General features: G+C 49.7%; 2 protein-coding genes across 2 annotated transcripts; one reads left to right on the forward strand and one right to left on the reverse strand.

Annotated features, from left to right (window-relative positions):
* Nucleotides 1-660: 660 nt before the first annotated feature.
* On the reverse strand, nucleotides 661-4,378 carry MPV17L2 (MPV17 mitochondrial inner membrane protein like 2). The gene is made up of 6 exons (XM_080989264.1): nucleotides 4,255-4,378; nucleotides 3,191-3,411; nucleotides 2,111-2,281; nucleotides 1,896-1,972; nucleotides 1,685-1,813; nucleotides 661-1,196 (listed from the first exon to the last, which is right to left on the reverse strand). The coding sequence occupies exons 2-6, from the start codon at nucleotides 3,366-3,368 to the stop codon at nucleotides 1,125-1,127; spliced, it is 627 nt and encodes a 208-aa protein (XP_080845390.1). The 5' UTR covers nucleotides 3,369-3,411; nucleotides 4,255-4,378; the 3' UTR covers nucleotides 661-1,124.
* A 98-nt stretch (nucleotides 4,379-4,476) lies between these two features.
* HAUS8 (HAUS augmin like complex subunit 8) lies at nucleotides 4,477-12,302 on the forward strand. The gene is made up of 10 exons (XM_080988660.1): nucleotides 4,477-4,640; nucleotides 5,928-5,980; nucleotides 6,525-6,546; nucleotides 6,933-7,013; nucleotides 7,726-7,796; nucleotides 8,231-8,305; nucleotides 8,616-8,774; nucleotides 8,878-9,019; nucleotides 10,639-10,780; nucleotides 12,043-12,302. Exons 1-10 carry the CDS (start codon nucleotides 4,511-4,513, stop codon nucleotides 12,161-12,163), a joined length of 996 nt encoding a protein of 331 aa, XP_080844786.1. The 5' UTR covers nucleotides 4,477-4,510; the 3' UTR covers nucleotides 12,164-12,302.
* The last annotated feature ends 5,101 nt before the right edge of the window (nucleotides 12,303-17,403 follow it).

A 17,403-nucleotide genomic window follows, 5' to 3' on the forward strand; every position in this document is an offset into this window, starting at 1 on the left:
GGGAAAATTATATATATATATATATAAATATAAAAATATATATATGCTGTACTGTATTTAAAAAAAAACCTGTCGGAAGTGTCAAAATGAGTTCAGTTTCTTAAAAAAAACAAAAACAATTAAAAGCTATGGGGTGGAAAGGAAATCCCAATATCGTGGTACCAAGGAGAGTTGTGAAGAAATAAAATTCTGATCACGAGAAGCATTCCATGCTGCTAGTCCCTGTGAAGGAAGGGGGGAGGCCGAGCGCTTGAAGGGGGCCTGATGTGGCAAGGGGGGCTGGGTGCTTTTAAAAGGGGTTTTCTCCCAGTTTGGGGAGTGGGCTGGGGCTTAGTGGTGTGGCTGCACCTCCAGCAACACAGGCAGTCTACCTCGGAGTGCCGGCTGTTGGGAACCACAAGCAGGGAGACCTCGCTGTTGCTCTTGCATTTTGATAGGGGGCTTTGGCTGTGGTGAGGCTGAGTAAGTTTTTAGAAACGAGGAAAGAATGGGATTCTAGAGTCGGAAGGGACCCAGAGGATCATCTCTTCCAACCCGCCGCAAGGCAGGAATACGCAGCTGTCCCATACGGGGATCAAACCTGCAACCTTGGCGTGTGGCCAGCCGTTGCCGTTTGACTGCAGTCAGGAACCTGGCAGCTCCGCCGCACTCAAAATATAATTTAATAAGAAGAATAAGAATAATTTATTACTTATAGCCCCAGCTGAGTTTCCCCAGCCACTCTGGGCGGTTTCCAACAGATTCAAAATACATTAAAACATCAGTCATTAAAAGGACAAACCGTCTTGACCAGAGAGAAGAAGCACCTGTCTTGGCAACGGCATGCAAAAAAAGGCAACCTGCTTTTTCTTTAATTGGGAAGATCTGGCACTTTTGAATGAACTGGGAAGGACCAGGGTTGGCAGTCAGGAGATGCCCGTGCCAAATCTGCCCCCCAGCCCGTTTCAGGATCCGAGGCGCTGCTGGAAGAGGGAGTCGAGGCCTCGGCTGGGAGGAGAGAAGGCTGCGCACCCGGGCGACGGCGCCAGCTTCCCAGATCCAGCCACCAATCTGGTGGGCGCCAAGCCGGTTCTGGCACCCAGGGAGTCCTGGATCCAACCTTGGCAGAAGCGAGTGGCCCTCGTTCACCCGGTCGTTTCCATCTCGACTGTGTCGGCTTCCTCGTTTTCCTCCAGGCTGAGCGATGGGTGCTTAGGCTAAAGAGAAAGCGGGGTGGGATCTCATCAGTTGGGGATCTGTGCAGCTGGTGGGATCTCTGGCTAGAGCAGAGAGTATCCTCTTGACCCAGAAACCCAGGAGAGCTGCTGCTGGGCGGACCACAGCCTGCTGAAATGATCCCTTAAGGCAGGCAGCCCCCAACTCGGCCCTCTAGCTGTTTGGGACTACAACTCCCATTATGCCTAGCTAACAGGACCACTGGACAGGGATGATGGGAATTGTAGTCCCAAAGCATCTGGAGGGCCGAGTTTTGAGGTTTTTATTGTGCTTTAAAATATTGGGGCAACCCAGTCAGATGGGTGGGGTATAAATAAGAAATTATTCTGCTGTCCTGCCCACCTCTGCCCTACAAGAGAACATGGTCTCCGAACTCATGATTCAAAGGATCTGAGGCTGCAGTTCTGGGATAACCTCTCCACCGGAGACCCCAAACTCGCGCCCTGTGCCGCTGCCTCAGTTTACCCACCCGGTGCTTCAGGTACGACAGGTAGGTGTCCCAGCCGAGGGTGATGACGTTCATGTAGAGCACCCGGTAGGCGGCGGGCAGGAAGAGGAAGTTGATCAGCTGCGCCGGGGGCCACACGCACCAGTCCATCTGCGAGCGGGGAAAGGAAACGGGGGTCAGCTGCCCCACGGGACAGGATGTGATGTCAGGGACGGGGAGGGAAGAGTCTTACCTTATAGAACTCCCAGAAATTGTCCTCCAACTCTTGCCAGCTCTGGTCCAGCGTCTGCCCCTCCAGAGACCCCATCCCTGCAGGGAGACAAAGGAAATGCTTGGGAGGGGGGTGCAGGATGAGGCCAGTCCTGGGCCCTACCTGACCCCCTCCACATGCATACAATCCCTCCCAAGCGGGATTTTTCTCCTAGCGGTGTCAATGTCCTTACTCACCCAAGAAGTACCAAACGCCCAGCGCCGGGGAGGCCACGATCTGGTCAATGAAAACCTTCTTGAGGACGCTGCGGATCCCGCTGAAGCCGGCAGCGGGGAAGGTGCGGTCGAGCCACAGGTACCAGTAGTGCATTAGGGGGCCCATGCTGCAGCCAATGGCAAACATGCGGGCTGAGGAGGAGGAGGAGGAGAAGGCATATTTGTAGTGGGTTAAACCACTGAGCCTAGGCTAGGACTTGCTGATCAGAAGGTCGGCAGTTCGAATCCCCACGACGGGGTGAGCTCCCGTTCCTCGGTCCCTGCTCCTGCCCACCTAGCAGATGGAAAGCACATCAAAGTGCAAGTAGATAAATAGGTACCACTCCGGCGGGAAGGTAAACGGCATTTCCGTGCGCTGCTCTGGTTCACCAGAAGCGGCTTAGTCATGCTGGCCACGTGACCCGGAAGCTGTACGCCGGCTCCCTCGGCCAATAAAGCGAAATGAGTGCCGCAACCCCAGAGTCGGCCATGACTAGACCTAATGGTCAGGGGTCCCTTTACCTTTACCACAGGCAAAGAAAAGAGGCTCCATCACTTGGAAGTCTAAATGGAGCGCTTGTGAAAAGCTGAGGTGGAGGGGACTTCCAGAAGTACGTTCCAAAACCAAAGCGTTCCCAAACCAAGGCGCGCTTTCCCATAGAAAGGAATGCAAAAATGGATTAATCCATTCCAGACCATTAAAAACAACCCCTAAGACAGCTGTTTAGCATGAATTTTACTATCTTAACGAGACCATAAAATGAAAGCAATAAACAATGTACTGCAGTCACACAATCAGCCAATCGGTAGCTAAACTGGGTTCCACAGTCACAAAAACAAAACAAACGAGCCACAAAAACGTGAAATTAATAGCAAAAACAGACAGATCTCAGTGTAATACAGAAGGCCCTGCTCTCGTGTTGCCACCCTCCTGCCCTCTCGAGGAGCATGGCTTAATGGCCACGACCCACAAACTGATGGCCTCACTCTGCACCCCCGGGATTGAAATCCCAGGTAGCGCAGTGGAAAGGCCGTTTTGAGCAAGAGGCAGGCAGGGCTCACCTGTGCGGGCCAGATCCCGCTTGCGCTTGGGGTCCTGCCTCATCTCCCAGGCCTGGCGGAGCGTGTCCCCGGCAGCCAGGAGCCCCCCGCAGCTGACGGTGTTGGTCACCAGCAGGAGGCGGCCTTGGAAGAGCGGCTTCCAGTAGACGGAGAAGATCTGCCGGCCGCGGGCCATCATCTCGGCGCTTCGTCGCAGGCCCAGCGGCTGGCTGGGGGGAGAACTGCAGAGAGGGGGGACACAAACAAGATGGTGAGCTTCCTCCCACGGCGGTTCCCTCCCTGCAAGAAGTGAGGTTGCAGGGAAGCAGGCAGAGGGCCTTCTCGGTGGTGGCGCCCGCCCTGTGGAACACCCTCCCTTCAGATGTCAAGGAAATAAACAACTATCTGACTTTTAGAAGACACCTGAAGGCAGCCCTGTTTGGAGAAGTCTTTTAGGTTTATGTAGCTAGTCGTGTTGGTCTGCCGTAGTCAAAATAAATTAAAACAATTCTTTAAAAAGCTAATTAAAAAGACTCTTCTTAAGAGCCTAAAAACTCCTTTAAAAGAATCAAGTCTTCAAAAAGGTTATATGAGCTAAGGAAGTCTTTAAAGGAATCATTCCAGAAGAATTTAAAAATGATAGAGACCAACTGAGTACAGTGGTACCTCGGGTTAAGTACTTAATTCGTTCCGGAGGTCCGTTCTTAACCTGAAACTGTTCTTAACCTGAAGCACCACTTTAGCTAATGGGGCCTCCCGCTGCTGCTGCGCCGCCGGAGCACAATTTCTGTTCTCATCCTGAAGCAAAGTTCTTAACCCGAGGTACTATTTCTGGGTTAGCGGAGTCTGTAACCTGAGGTACCACTGTAGTTTTAGGTATAAGCTTTAGTGTGCTTTTTATCGCGTTTTAAATATTATGTTGGGAGCCGCCCAGAGTGGCTGGGGAATCCCAGCCAGATGGGCGGGGTATAAATATTATTATTATTATTCTTAGGAATATGAGCAACAGCAACAAGCGTCCTGGCCTCCGCCCGCCCTCGCAAGGCCGCCTGCGGCACTCTGTGCATGCTCAGAGGCACTCTCACCTCGGGCCTCTCCTCCGCCTCCACGGCCGCCGCCTCCTCGCGGGAAGCCCAGGGGAACACGAGGAGGGTCAGAGTCCGAGCCAACGCCGCCGCCGCCTCCCACTTCCGCCTCCGCGGGGTCACGTGAGCGCAGAGCCACGTGATGCCGCCTAGGAGACGCCCGCCCGGAAGCGAGGTCGGGACCGCTCTGGCCGCGCGGCCTCCTCCGTCTCGGTGTCCCTGCGCATGCGCAGCGGGCCCCTTTCGTCTGAGGACGATGGCGGGAAAGGAGGCGGCGGCGGCGGCTTCTTCTTCTTCTTCGCCGCCTCTCCGGAGCGGCGCTGCTCTCCGCGCGGAGCCCGGCCTGGCGTCGGAGGAGAAGGCGGGAGCCCGGCCCAAGCCGAGAGGTGACGGCACTCTGCACATGCTCGGGGGAGGCGGGGCTGCTCTGCGCATGCGCGTGGGAGAAGGCGGCCGCGCTCTGCACATGCTCGGGAGCACCGCTGCTTCTTTTTTCTTTAATGTCTTTTTACATATACAATTTTGCAACAAATTATTTATATACATTTTCTGAATCTCTTGACTTCCCTCCATCTCTTAAATGGATCCTAATGACTATTTTTCCAAGTTTACATATCAACACAGTTTCCATAATTCTCATTTTTCTTAATTGTCCACAAACTTCGTTTCTTTACAAGTGATTTTTTTAAAACTCCAGCTAACGTTTTAATTTGTTTACAACGGTCTCCTAGATAGGTTATAATCCCCCCCCCAATTCTTTTTTAAAGCCTTTTATCTTCTTGATTCCTTAGTCTCCCGGTTAGTTTAGCCATTTAGCTATTTCACATGAACCTCCCTGAGACCTTCGGGTTTAGGGCGGTATAGAAAATAAATAAATAAAACAAATTTGGGCATAATCCAGCAATTTTGGGTTGCCATTCTTCCCTAGTCGGGATTGTTGCTGTTTTGTCTTAATCATTTGTTTGCTTTATTTTGTAAGCCGCCCTGAGATCCCCTGAGCAAGGGCAGAAGATCCATCTAATTATAATATAAAATAAGACCCGTATGATGGGGGGGTTATGGGGGTAAGTGTGATGCACATGTTGTGGGTGGGGGGAGAAGGAGATGCATATATGCAGGGGGGACAGAGGTCTCTGCACATAATGATAATAATAATAATAATAATAATAATAATAATTTATTTATACCCCGCCCTTCTGGCTGGGTTTCCCCAGCCACTCTGGGTGGCTTCCAACAGAATATTAAAAACACTATCAAACATTTAAAGCTTCCCTAAAGAGGGCTGCCTTCAGATGTCTTCTAAAAGTCAGATAGTGGTTTATTTCCTTGACATCTGAAGGGAGGGCGTTCCACAGGGTGGGCACCACCACCGAAAAGGCCCTCTGCCTGGGCATAGTCATGATTTAATTTGGGGGAGGCAGAACTTCAGCTAGTTCAGAATTTTCATTGATTTTGGGTGAGCAGCTGCCCCCCTGGCTATGCCCATTGGGGAGGGCAAGGGGCCCTACAGGAGCAAGAGGAACTCTGCACGTGCTTGCTGCCATTCTGGAGAGGGGAGGCGCTTTGCCCCCTCCTGCCACAGTCTTCAGAAAAGCCGCTCCTGACATGCTCAGAGGCACCTTGCCTCTTCCCGTTTCACGCTTTTCCCTTTTGTCTCCTTTCTGCCTCCTTAGGGGCAAGAATCGTGCCCTCGCGATACCTGGACTATCAAAAAGGATCCGGAAAGGTGAGATCTGGATGTGAAATTCCTCTTTTTGGCGTTTCCGCTTTCGGTTTGTGTGTCACTTGCTCTTGAGAAGTCTTTGGTAAAATAATCGCTAAGAAACGGGTTGTGGCTCCTCGTTTGTGGATTGCTCTCTCAGGAGGTTTGCCTGGTGCCTTTATTATAGATTTTTGGCTCCTGGCAAGAATGTTCATCTTCAGCCAGGCCTTGGGCTGATTAATATTCTACAGCTTTTTAAATGTGTCTGTGAGAAGGGGGCTATCACTGTTTTGCTGTTTTGTTTTAATTGTTTACTTGTTTTTATCCCATGTTTTCTTCTGTGAACCGCCCTGAAATCTTATGACAAAGGGCAGTTTATAAATCTAATAATTAATAATAATCCTTGAAATAAATTCCACCGAAACGTGCTTGGGGTGGGTGTGGGGAGAGGTGTAAACCCTTTTATTTTGATTTATCCAATTGCTGGAGTGTGTTGAAACACTCACACTCCCCAACCATGACATAACAGCCCATGCCTAACTTGCCATGTCTTATTCTTCATTTCCAGGCCGCTGCCAAAGCCACAGCTGGTGAGTTTTTTTGGGGGGGGGGGGTCCGGCATCTTGAAGGGGCTCTCTGAGGTGGAACTGCCTTTCTCGGGGGCAAGATCACATGATGGTGGGGTTCCTTCCGACACGGTTAAATCTGTTGAAAAGGCGATCTGGATTGGTAATTCCCTCCTGGCTCCTAGAAGACAATGTCTATTCTTTGCGGTTTCAATTCAGCCATTTCTGATTTTGATCTGTGTTTATTTGTCTCCATCGTGCAATTAGTTCAACGCCGGCAAACCGCTTCGGAGCTGCTCCGGCAAACCAGGATAATTGGAATATATATATATATATATATATATATATATCTCCATCTCCAGTAGCACCTTAGAGACCAAGTATGATTGGGTTTTCCTCCCTTCCTCTAGACCCTCACGAGGTTTTGCAGTCCACTCTGGTGGAGAGCCATGGAAGATCCCGGCCTGAACTGGAGGTCTCTGTCATCAAAAGTACGTGTGTTCCCTCCAGTTACAGCCTTGAACTGGTTGCAGAGGTGCTGGCCTCCTTTCTCGCCCCCAATGAGAGAACTTCTGCGTGGTTTTCAGAGGGGTGGGGGGCCATGTCCCGCAGAAGACCCAGGGGTTCAATGATGCCTTTCCCCCCATGTGGGATATATAAGGCAACTCCTTTCGTCCAGGACGAGACCTCTTGATCTCGCTCCCAGAGATGTCTTTAGGATATGCACCGCCGGGGTGCAAAGATCCGCCGGGCACCCCCAAATTTAGTTTAGCCGCCCCCGGAGGTGTCCAAGGCACCCAACAGAATATTTTAAAGCACAACAAAACCTCAAAACATAAAAAACTTCCTTGAACAGGGCTGCCTTCGGATGCCTCCTAAAAGTCAGATAGTTGTTTATTTCCTTGACATCTGATGAGAGAGGGTGCCACCACCGAGAAGGCCCTCTGCCTGGTTCCCTGTAGCCTCACTTCTCGCAGGGAGGGAACACCCAGAAGGCCCTCGGAGCTGGACCTCCGTGTCTGGGCAGAACGATGGGGGTGGAGACGCTCCAGGAAAACACTACACGGAGAAAGCAGGGGGGTCATTGTCACAGCCATTTGTGGGTTCCCTCCTCCCAGTTGCAGCCCAGTCTCCTATCGGCTTTTGACTGTTAACTGGAATGTATGTGTGTGTGTTTGTCTTTTCTCTGGTTGCCACTTCTAGGCAAAAGCTGCCCCAGAGCATCGAGTTCGAAACACCACCTAAAATCCACCCCCCGAGAAAAGCAGAGCCTGGTGAGTCATACGAAGACACTGAATGCAGGTTTTATTTTCTAGTGAGGGGCTCCAAGTTCTTGTTGAGCTGTTGTCAAACAGATACTCTTAAGTCTGCTGTTAGGTGGCAGTAAACGTTCCCAGACGGGTGAGCCAGTCTTGGCCACGAGGGTCCACTTGTCTTGTTTTGAATGCATTTGTTGTTTTTGTGCTTTTAGTTGTCTTTAATTATCTTATGTGTAAATCGCTTTGAGACGCCGGTTTAGAAGGCAATTCATAGCTTAATGATCATCATCATCTGGGACCTAAATTTCTATAATTTAAAAAACTATAGCAGTGCTATACTTTCTTAAGCATGTAAAGAGAATTGCAGCAAATTTGCCCTTCCTCCCTGCTTTTCTTGACAGTTTCCCACACGTTTGATTTGTTAAAGAATCGGCTTTGTTTTCTTCCAGGTCTCTCCTGATTCTGACGACCTGATTCGGATGCTGGAATCGGAGACACTTCTGTTGACCTATGCCTCCCTAAAGGTAAGAGACCAACAGTCTTATCCCTGCTTTGAGAGCCGGCGGCAAAGCGTCACTTAGAGAAGGATCTGAAATATTTCCCTTGAAGATTGAGTTTGTTTTATTCTGGATTGTTTCATATGCTGCTTTCATGTGTTGCAAATGCCTTTGAGATTTTTTCCCTTTAAAATATAAAGCGGTATATAAATGAGAAGGAGGAGGAGGAGGAGGGAGAACCGTCCCCCCTTTAGAAGCCCCTGCACTAAATACTTCTTCTTTCACCTGCCTTTTGTGGACGCGTGTTCGAAACCCGACAACATTGCATCGCAAACAGATGGAGAAGAATACCGCCTTCCTGGAAGGGCGATCCGAGAGGAGCCTGTTAACCCTCAGCAGGGAGGCTGCGAGGCTGCAGGCGGACGCCCAGAAGAAACGTCGCAGGCTGCAGCGCCTAAGGAAGGACCGCCAGCTCTCCGAGTCGCTGGGCAGACAGGTATGGGCTTCCTGCTTCCCAGGGGGCAGATCTGAGGACAGGGCTGGCTTGAGTCTGTCCTGCGGCTAACGCCTCTCCTTCCTTCCACCACCCGGGCTTCCAGCTCGAAGCGCTTGGTCCCGTTTTTGAGCAGAGCCCGGCATTCGAAGAGGAATACAGGCACTTTGCCACCGCCCTGGACACGGCGAGACACGAGCTGCCGGTGAACGAGATCTACCTGGGCGAGGACAAGAGCCAGTATCTAGGTAGGGGAGTGGATCCACCTCAACGGCAGAGACTCCTGGATCCAGCCCCATGTGGAGTCAGGAAGCATCTGCTTGCGGGGATGTTGAGGGTGGCAGGAGAGGATATTTTGCTTATTAATATCCTTCCTAACTTGCGCTAGCGAGTTCCTTCACCTAGCAGAGCGCCTTTCCCTTCTTACGCAGCAGAAAGCTGGTTGCAAACTTGTGTGAGTTTCTTAAGACAATAAGCAATTCCATCTGGCTTGTCCAGATTGAAATGGGTTCTATTATTTTCCTGGTAAGACCCCTTGAATCCCTCCTAAAAGAATAAAGACACCGCAGTCTTATTTACAAGTAACAAAAAGTAGTTTTACTCACTGTCAGAGCTGCTTCCAGATCCTAGCTCACAGAGGATCACGCTAGCCAGCGATCATTAAACAAAAGTCTTTATTGAGTTACAGTTTCCATTCTCAAGCTGCTGCGTGCAACTCTACGTCTCATGGTTAGATCGGCGAAGCTCCGTCTGAGTCTCCGCCCCTTGTACACCAACTTAATATCCTAGCCCTGCTCCACCTTTTCCGCCTGACTGTTCTTCTCTGGGTCCCTCTGCCCCCCGGGGTCTCTTCCTTCCGGGATTCCTCTGACGCTGACGCTGACCCCCCTGACTCTTCTCCCTCCTTTCGGCGGGCTTTAGGACCTGGCTCCCTTTCCGGGCTGCCTACTGCGCCACCTTCCTGTGCATTTGAACTTGTCGCGCGCGCCCAACCTTCCACCTTCCGTCTGACCGTTTCTTCGCTCCCCGATGGAGGTGTGGCCACTCCTGACTCGTGCCCTCCCCCCTGTTGTGAGCTGCCAGCGCTTGATCCCTGGCGCCCTTCCTCTTCCCTGCTCTCTGGCGGTGACGCTGGTCCCGATTTCCAACTGCTCCCCTCTGAGTCCCCTCTGGCTCTATCTTCCTGGGGTGTCCCCCTAGGCTCCCCCCTTGCCCTGGCCACTGGTGCTCCTTTCTGTGAATCTTCTGATTCACTGGAAAGACTCGGAGATCTCGGGTCGTCGTCATCACTCATCTTTTCTTCTGCCTCCTCCCCCTCGCTCTCTGTTTCCTCCCTTGCCCTTGCCTCTGCTCCTGAACCCCTGACACTCACGATCAGGCAGAGCGCAGTGTGATCCCTGAAGGCAGGCTTTAGGCTTTAAGTTACAAACAGGTTTGCCCCGTATGGGAGATAACCTGGGGAACAGGTGTGGCAGCCAGCAGTCCAGTCCAGGTGATGCAGGAAGCAGGCAGAATGTACAAGAAGATTGGGGAAAGAGAAAGGGAGCAGATTTTTCCTCCAAAAACATTTTATTTTAAAAATACGATTTAATTTTTTTTAAAAAAATCTGATTTAAATAAAAAAAAAAATCATTGATTTTTATCCACCCTGACAGCGAGGGAGATTCGCAGTTTCAGCTTGGTCCAAGAAACAGCCCTCGCAAGCCGTCTCCTGCAGCACCTTGCAAGACCTCCGAGGGCAGGAGTTGCAGCAGCCGGGAACAATCCTCTCCAAGAATCTGCTTTTCAGTGGGGAGGGTTCCTGGTTTGATGCCTGCCATCTAAGAGGATCTCTGCCTCTCTCTGAATCTCTTCCCTCGACTTGCAGACGACTTGCAGAGGGCCTTGGCCGCCACTCAGGAAGCTCTGCGCAGAGCCCTGCCGGAGCACGCCGAGGAAAACGCCAAGGGCCTGAGCGTCACGAAGGAGCTGGAGGAGACGTCCTTGGAGGTGGCTGCCGAGCTGCCAAGGTATTTAGAGTAAAAGCACATTTTAAAGGAACCTAAGGAACTTTGTTCCTGTTTGGTTGGGTGGAGGAGGAGGAGGAAGAGGCAAGTTCTTAAGGGGCTGAGGGAGATCTTGGTGAATCGTGTTGGGAATACAGACTTTCTCCATGTTGGGAATACAGACATACTCCATGTTGGGAATACAGACTTTCTCCATGTTAGGAATACAGACTTTCTCCATGTTGGGAACACAAACTTTCGAAGAATGAGACAGAAATATGACGTCCCATTTCCACCCCCCTGCTGAAGTAGAGCATCTGCTTTGCTTGGAGATTCACTTTACAAAACAGTGAGATTGTGGGCCTTTTTGGAACCGGCTTAGAAGAACACTAAGAACAAGACAGAAATTGCAGAAAACAAATGCGTAGAGAGAAGGTATTCTCATTTGCTCGTAAGTACTAGAACTGGTCGCCCAGTGCTTCAGAAAGGAAGTTGTTCTTCACTCAGCAGCCCGTTCACCCACGGGACTCACTGCCACAAGGTGGCCCACAGGCTCAGACGGCTTCAAAGGGAGGATTTAGGCTCATCCACGTGATGCTATTCAGGAGAAGCTGGCTACAAACTCATTTATTTATTGGAAACGAAGGGATTAGTCAGAGCAGACCCACTGGATTTAAGGGACGTGCCCACTTTCCTTGGGTGTACTTTGTGTATGGTTGGAGATCCCTGAGTGGTCATTCGCCATGATGGTGCAATGGAACCAATAAGAAGAAGAAGAAATAATAATTTATTTATACCCCACCCATCTGGCTGGGTTTCCCCAGCCACGCTGGGCAGCTCCCAATAGAATATTAAAAACACGATAAAATTAAAAACACGACAAAACATCAGTCATTAAAAACTTCCCTGAACAAGGCTGCCTTCAGATGTCTTCTAAAAGTCAGATAGTGGTTTATTTCCTTGACATCTGATGGGAGAGGGTGCCACCACCGAGAAGGCCCTCTGCCTGGTTCCCTGCAACCTCACTTCTCACAGGGAGGGAACCTCCAGAAGGCCCTCGGAGCTGGACCTGAGCGATCAGAAGCTGGGGAGAAATAATTGCCATTGCCATTGTTTCCTTCGAGGAAGCACCTGGTTGGAGCGACAATGTTGAACGTTGGTCGGTCTGAGCCGTCAGGACCTGCCTCTCCCATGTTCTTAGCAATGCGCCCTGCTAGATCTTTCGCAAAGAGATGAGCCTGTTTGCTTCTCTGCTCCCATTTCCCGCTCTCCTCCTCCTCCTCCAGGACCTTCGCGCACGGACTGGACTTGTCGGCCGATGTTGGCAAGGAGGCCTCCCTGCGCTGCCAGAAGATCTTTGAAGACGCCCAGGGGGTCGAGAGGATGAAACAGCTCTACTTTGGCTAGGCCCCGACCCCCAGGCTGGCCCCCCTCCAGGCCTCTCATCCCGAACCCGGCAGCTGAAGCCACCCTCTCTGCCAGGTTGCTTGAATTTTTGTATTAAATTGAATTTTTGTATTAAAGCACGTCACTCTTTCACTGCAAAGTCTGGTTGCAACAGTGTCTTCTTTTGGCCTGTTTTATTTATTTATTATTATTATTATTATTATTATTATTATTATTATTATAATACAGCCCTATATCCAGGGGTCCGTATAGTTCAAACTATGGTTTTCCCAGTCATGATGTATGGAAGTGAGAGCTGGACCATCAAGAAGGCTGATCGCCGAAGAATGGATGCTTTTGAATTCTGGTGCTGGAGGAGACTCTTGAGAGTCCCATGGACGGCAAGAAGATCAAACCTCTCCATTCGGAAGGAAATCAGCCCTGAGTGCTCACTGGAAGGACAGATCCTGAAGCTGAGGCTCCAAGACTTTGGCCACCTCACGAGAAGAGAAGACTCCCTGGAGAAGACCCTGATGTTGGGAAAGATGGAGGGCGCAAGGAGAAGGGGACGACAGAGGACAAGATGGTGGGACAGTGTTCTCGAAGCTACGAACATGAGTCTGACCAAACTGCGGGAGGCAGTGGAAGACAGGAGTGCCTGGCGTGCTCTGGTCCAGGGGGTCACAAAGAGGCAGACACGACTAAACGACTCAACAACAACAACATACCCGGGGGTCATGGGGCGGTTCACAGAATAAAATCAAGATGCAAAACCCTCTTTTATTGCCCATTCCAGGTTGCTCAGCCACTGCCCCTATGTCCTTTCTCTTGGCAGATCAAGATGAGCAGGTGACAGCAAAGGTGGCAAGGTTTTTTAGCTGGGGCAATCAGAGTACGAGCCACTATTTGACTTGAGTCAAAACCCTAAAATGTATTTTACAGAATTGACTTTTTATTTCTATTCTTTGAATATTGCATTGTTGTTTTATTGCTGTGGCCGGCGGCTGATGCAAATAAATATATATTTTTTTAACCACAAAATACCTAAGAAGATGTTTAGTGATGGGTATGCGTTTTGGTATGTTTCTGAAAAAAATATCAATATAACATTTTAATAATAATAATAATAAATTTTTAATACACATTTTTTTCCAAAATGAAATATCCATATTTTTTGTGTATCTCTGAATAATCAATAATTGACAAAAAAAACCCCATTGAGTCCCAACTTTTAACCATTCCCAGGACAGGAAGGGCAGCCGAGGAAGGGCGCCAGGCGCCGTTCGGGCTTCGCCTGCGCGGTTTGCGCCTGCGCGGCCGTCCCTCGCCTTCCTCTTCCTGCTCCCCCTTCCGCGCGTGCGCCGTGGCGTCGTCCAGCCCGGAAGTGGCCGCCTCCGCGGTGGGCGGGAAGGGAGCGAGGGCGGGGCGAGGCGGCTCCCGGCCGTCGCCTCTCAGCCGCGGGGAGAAGCCCGGAGGAGCCGCCGGCCTCGCTCTGAGGTAAAGGGGGGGGCGCTGAGGTAATTTGGGGGAGGGGTTCTGGGGGGATTTCTGTGGGGTGGGGTCCTGAGGTAATATGGGGGGTTCTGAGGTAATTTCTAGGATGTTGGGTTCTGAGGTACTGTAATTTGGGGGGGGGGTTATGAGTTAACTTGGGGGGTTTCTGAGGTGATTTGGGGGAGTTAAATTGGGGGGTTTATGATGTCATGTTTTTGGGGGGGGAAGGAGGGGCTGTGGCACAATTCTCTCCCCCCCTCAGCTTCGTGTGCCGCCTCTAAGAAGGTGTCTCCCTTGGGGGGGGGGACTGAGGCTGAAGGAGGGGGCATTTAGAAGACACCCCCCCCAGAATAATAATAATCATAATCATAATAATAATAATAATAAAGCCAGGTCCGAGGCCCCTTCGCTCTCTTCCACACACGCCCCCCCCCCCAGTAAAATACCTGAGGGAGCCTCCCAAAAAGAAGCCCCATTCAAATAGGGGGCGTGTCATATGGGCGAGGGGCGGGGCTTAGCCCCCCAATGTTATGTCCAAGGGGGCAGCAAAGACATACATGGGGTTTTCCCTTTGCTGAGGTAGTTTGGGGGGGGTTACTTGGGGGGAGCAGCTTTTGGGTGGGGGGGAGTCTGGTTTATATATATATATATGTGTGTGTGTGTATGTATGTGTATATATATATATATATATATATAGTATGTGTATAATGTATATAGTGTATATATATTATGTTATATATATAGGGTACAAACATATATAATATAATACAATATATGGTATGGTATGGTATAATATGTTTGTGTGTATATAACATGTATATGTGTATATATAATATATACATTATGTTATACGGTACATACAAATATAAGGTATGATATGATATGTTTCTGTATATATAACATATATATGTGTTTATGTGTGTATATATAATGTATGTATTGTGTTATACAGTACATACATACAAAATATAATATAATATATGGTACGATATACGTTTGAGTGTGTATAACATATGTGTGTGTATATATTTATATAATATATATTACATTGCATTATATTATATTATGCTATACTATACTGTACTATATTTTGCTATATTATTCTATACAGTGCTTTTTTCTAAAAAAAAAGTTTAGGGGTACTCTCATTTTGACTCCAGAAAATCACCATTTTATAGTTCAAATTGGGGAAAAATAAATACAGTAAACAGACAAAAGTACAAAGATTCACATAATGTTTAGGGTACACGTCCCCCCCCCCAGAAAAAGCACCGTGTGTGTGTATAATATTTTTATCACTTTCTCTCGGTCAATGACCAGTAGAGAAGATATGGAAGAAAAACAGAGAGCGTAAAACACAGCATAATACATTAAGTATACTATGAAAGATTTAAAAACAATGGAAAATATTGTTACAACAATGAGAAATATAAAATCATCATGTTAAAGGGGTAAGAAAACAAGGTAATTTTCGAGCCCCACATTGGGCAAAAAATTCCTGCCTTGCTGGGGGTTGGGCTAGATGACCCTCAGGGGTCCCTTCCATCTCTACAATCCTGTTGCTATTTTGGAGTCCTCCATCGTGACATATTGTGAAAGTGAATCCCATAATTTCAGTACATACTGTGTGTGATACAGTGATTTCTTTGGTCAGTCCTGGATCCCCAGGTGAGGGATTTACCTGAAAGCCGAGAGCTTTGGGGGCACAGTATGGGGGGGGGGTTGCAGGTAGTTGAACGCTGTAACTTCTCCTATTATTATTATTATTATTTTCAAGACTACCCGTCTTGAGGTTGCTTATCCAGAGAGGGACCCTGTGAGCTGCCTTTATATATCTTTTTTTGTCCATGTGGATCAGGGCTGAGTGCGAGTGACGGCAGCTTTACCTTTTGCTCCACTTAATTTGGTTCATTGTGCTGGAAGGAAGAGGGGGCATGGAGGCAGCCATCATTTTGGAGCCCTTCTGCCGCCTCTGTACCAGGTGCTGGGCCTGGGGTGTACAACCTGGGAGATCTGGGCTGTTTCCTGCCGCTTTCTGCCAGGCCCTTGGGGCGACTCTCTGCTCCCTTCCCTGCAATTAAGGCTGGGAGTTGGTGGCTGGGCTCTCCCGCCAGCAGCCTTGGGCCACGGATCCCGGTTTCTGGAGAGCAGTCCCCATCCGGCGGGGGCCGTGCCATCTTGCATCACTTTGCCTCGCGGATGCGTTACTAATAGGGCCGCCCCATTCGGAGCGCCTCAGTGTGTCTGGATTTATTACAGTGGTAGGAAAGGGCTGGTGGCGCTGTCTGATTTTGTTTATTTCCCCCCCTGGCACACCTAGGAAGAACTTAAAACAGCCAGTTGGCACCACTGCTCTCCTAGCTGCCCCCCCCCATGTGTCTGTTTGAAATTTACTCGCCAGCGCTCAAGAGAGCAGAGATTTTTGGGGCTGGTCGGGTTGGGTGCGCGTCCGAAGATGATATCATGAGGCAGCCTTCCATCGAGCAGAGCAGAGCGCTCACACCCTTATGTGGTTTGGGCAGCAGCCTCTGCGTCTTGCGTCAACTTTGTAACTAACAGATTTCTCTCTCTCTTCCCCACCCCTCACACCCCCTCTGCATATACCACCCCCCCTTAATCTGTAGGGGATAAGTTAAGGCAAGAAATACCAGAAATATCAAGCCAGGCCTTTTGGATCGCTCTATTTTTGAAGAGGTTTCACTTCTTAAAGTTTCCTGTCAAGGAGAAAGGGGGGGGGGGGACACAACACTAGTGTGGCTCAATGGATGCACTCTTAGAATCTAGCGAATTGTAGTTTTGTGAGGGGCAAACTACAGTTTCCAGAATTCTAATTTGGGGCAGGGTGCGCTTTAAATTTATGGTGCAGGTGCTTCTGAGGCAAGGCGGGTGTCAGCACACAAGGAGAGCGTCATTTATGGATGTTCTGTGCAGAGAGGGAAAGCAGGGTTTTGTTTCGTTTTGAACTGAGGAATGCCCAATAAATTTGGTTAGAAGGCCTCTAATGCTGGATTGAATTTTTCAAAATGGGATTTTGGCGAGGTTTCCGTCCTTGCCCCCTCGCCAGCTGTGCAGCTGCCACCTCTAACCCTCCCTTCTCCCTCAAGGTGTTCATGAGAACAAGAGGGAGAGAGCTCTTGTCTCTACTGGCTTGAGGAAGTGATGGGATGCGGATTAAATACCCCAGTGCTCTCAGTTTGATAAGCAGACACCTTGGGTGGCTGTGTGTGGCTCTCAGCTGTGAAAAAAAGGTCTTTAAAAGTTTCTGCATGGTTTCTCTTGCTTTCAACCTCTCGCTGCGAGATCTTTCCTAACCTCCGACTTCAGAGGTGCTGGTTCTTGCGTGGGGTGGCGGAAGGCAGAGGGAGTCCCCACTTTCTTTCTTCCAAACTTGGAGGAGGCCCCTTGATGTGGGAGCCTCCTAGGCTCCCTTCTCCCCTCTCCGCCCCCCCTTCCCCTCTGCATTTTTCAGCTGCAGATGTTCTTGATAACTTCCTCTCTCTTCCTAAGTGAGCCATGCCTTTTGCTCTCTGCGTCTGGAGGATGACTAGCTGACTAAACAAAGAGATTTCTTCTCTCCCGCCTGCCCCCCCCCTTCAGAGGTTGACTCAGTCCGTTTTCTGTGTCACTCAAACCAAACCCCGAAGCGTCTGGGCTGTGTGATAGGGGCAGAGCGCCAGGCCTCTGGGCTCCTCTCTCAGACCTGCCACACAACCTTAAACATTTGTCTCCCTGAATAATTGAAAGAGGGTTACACGCTGTCTGCTGAA

The sequence above is a fragment of the Podarcis pityusensis genome (assembly GCF_964106645.2).
Source record: "Podarcis pityusensis genome assembly, chromosome: 18".
Lineage (NCBI taxonomy): Eukaryota > Metazoa > Chordata > Lepidosauria > Squamata > Lacertidae > Podarcis > Podarcis pityusensis.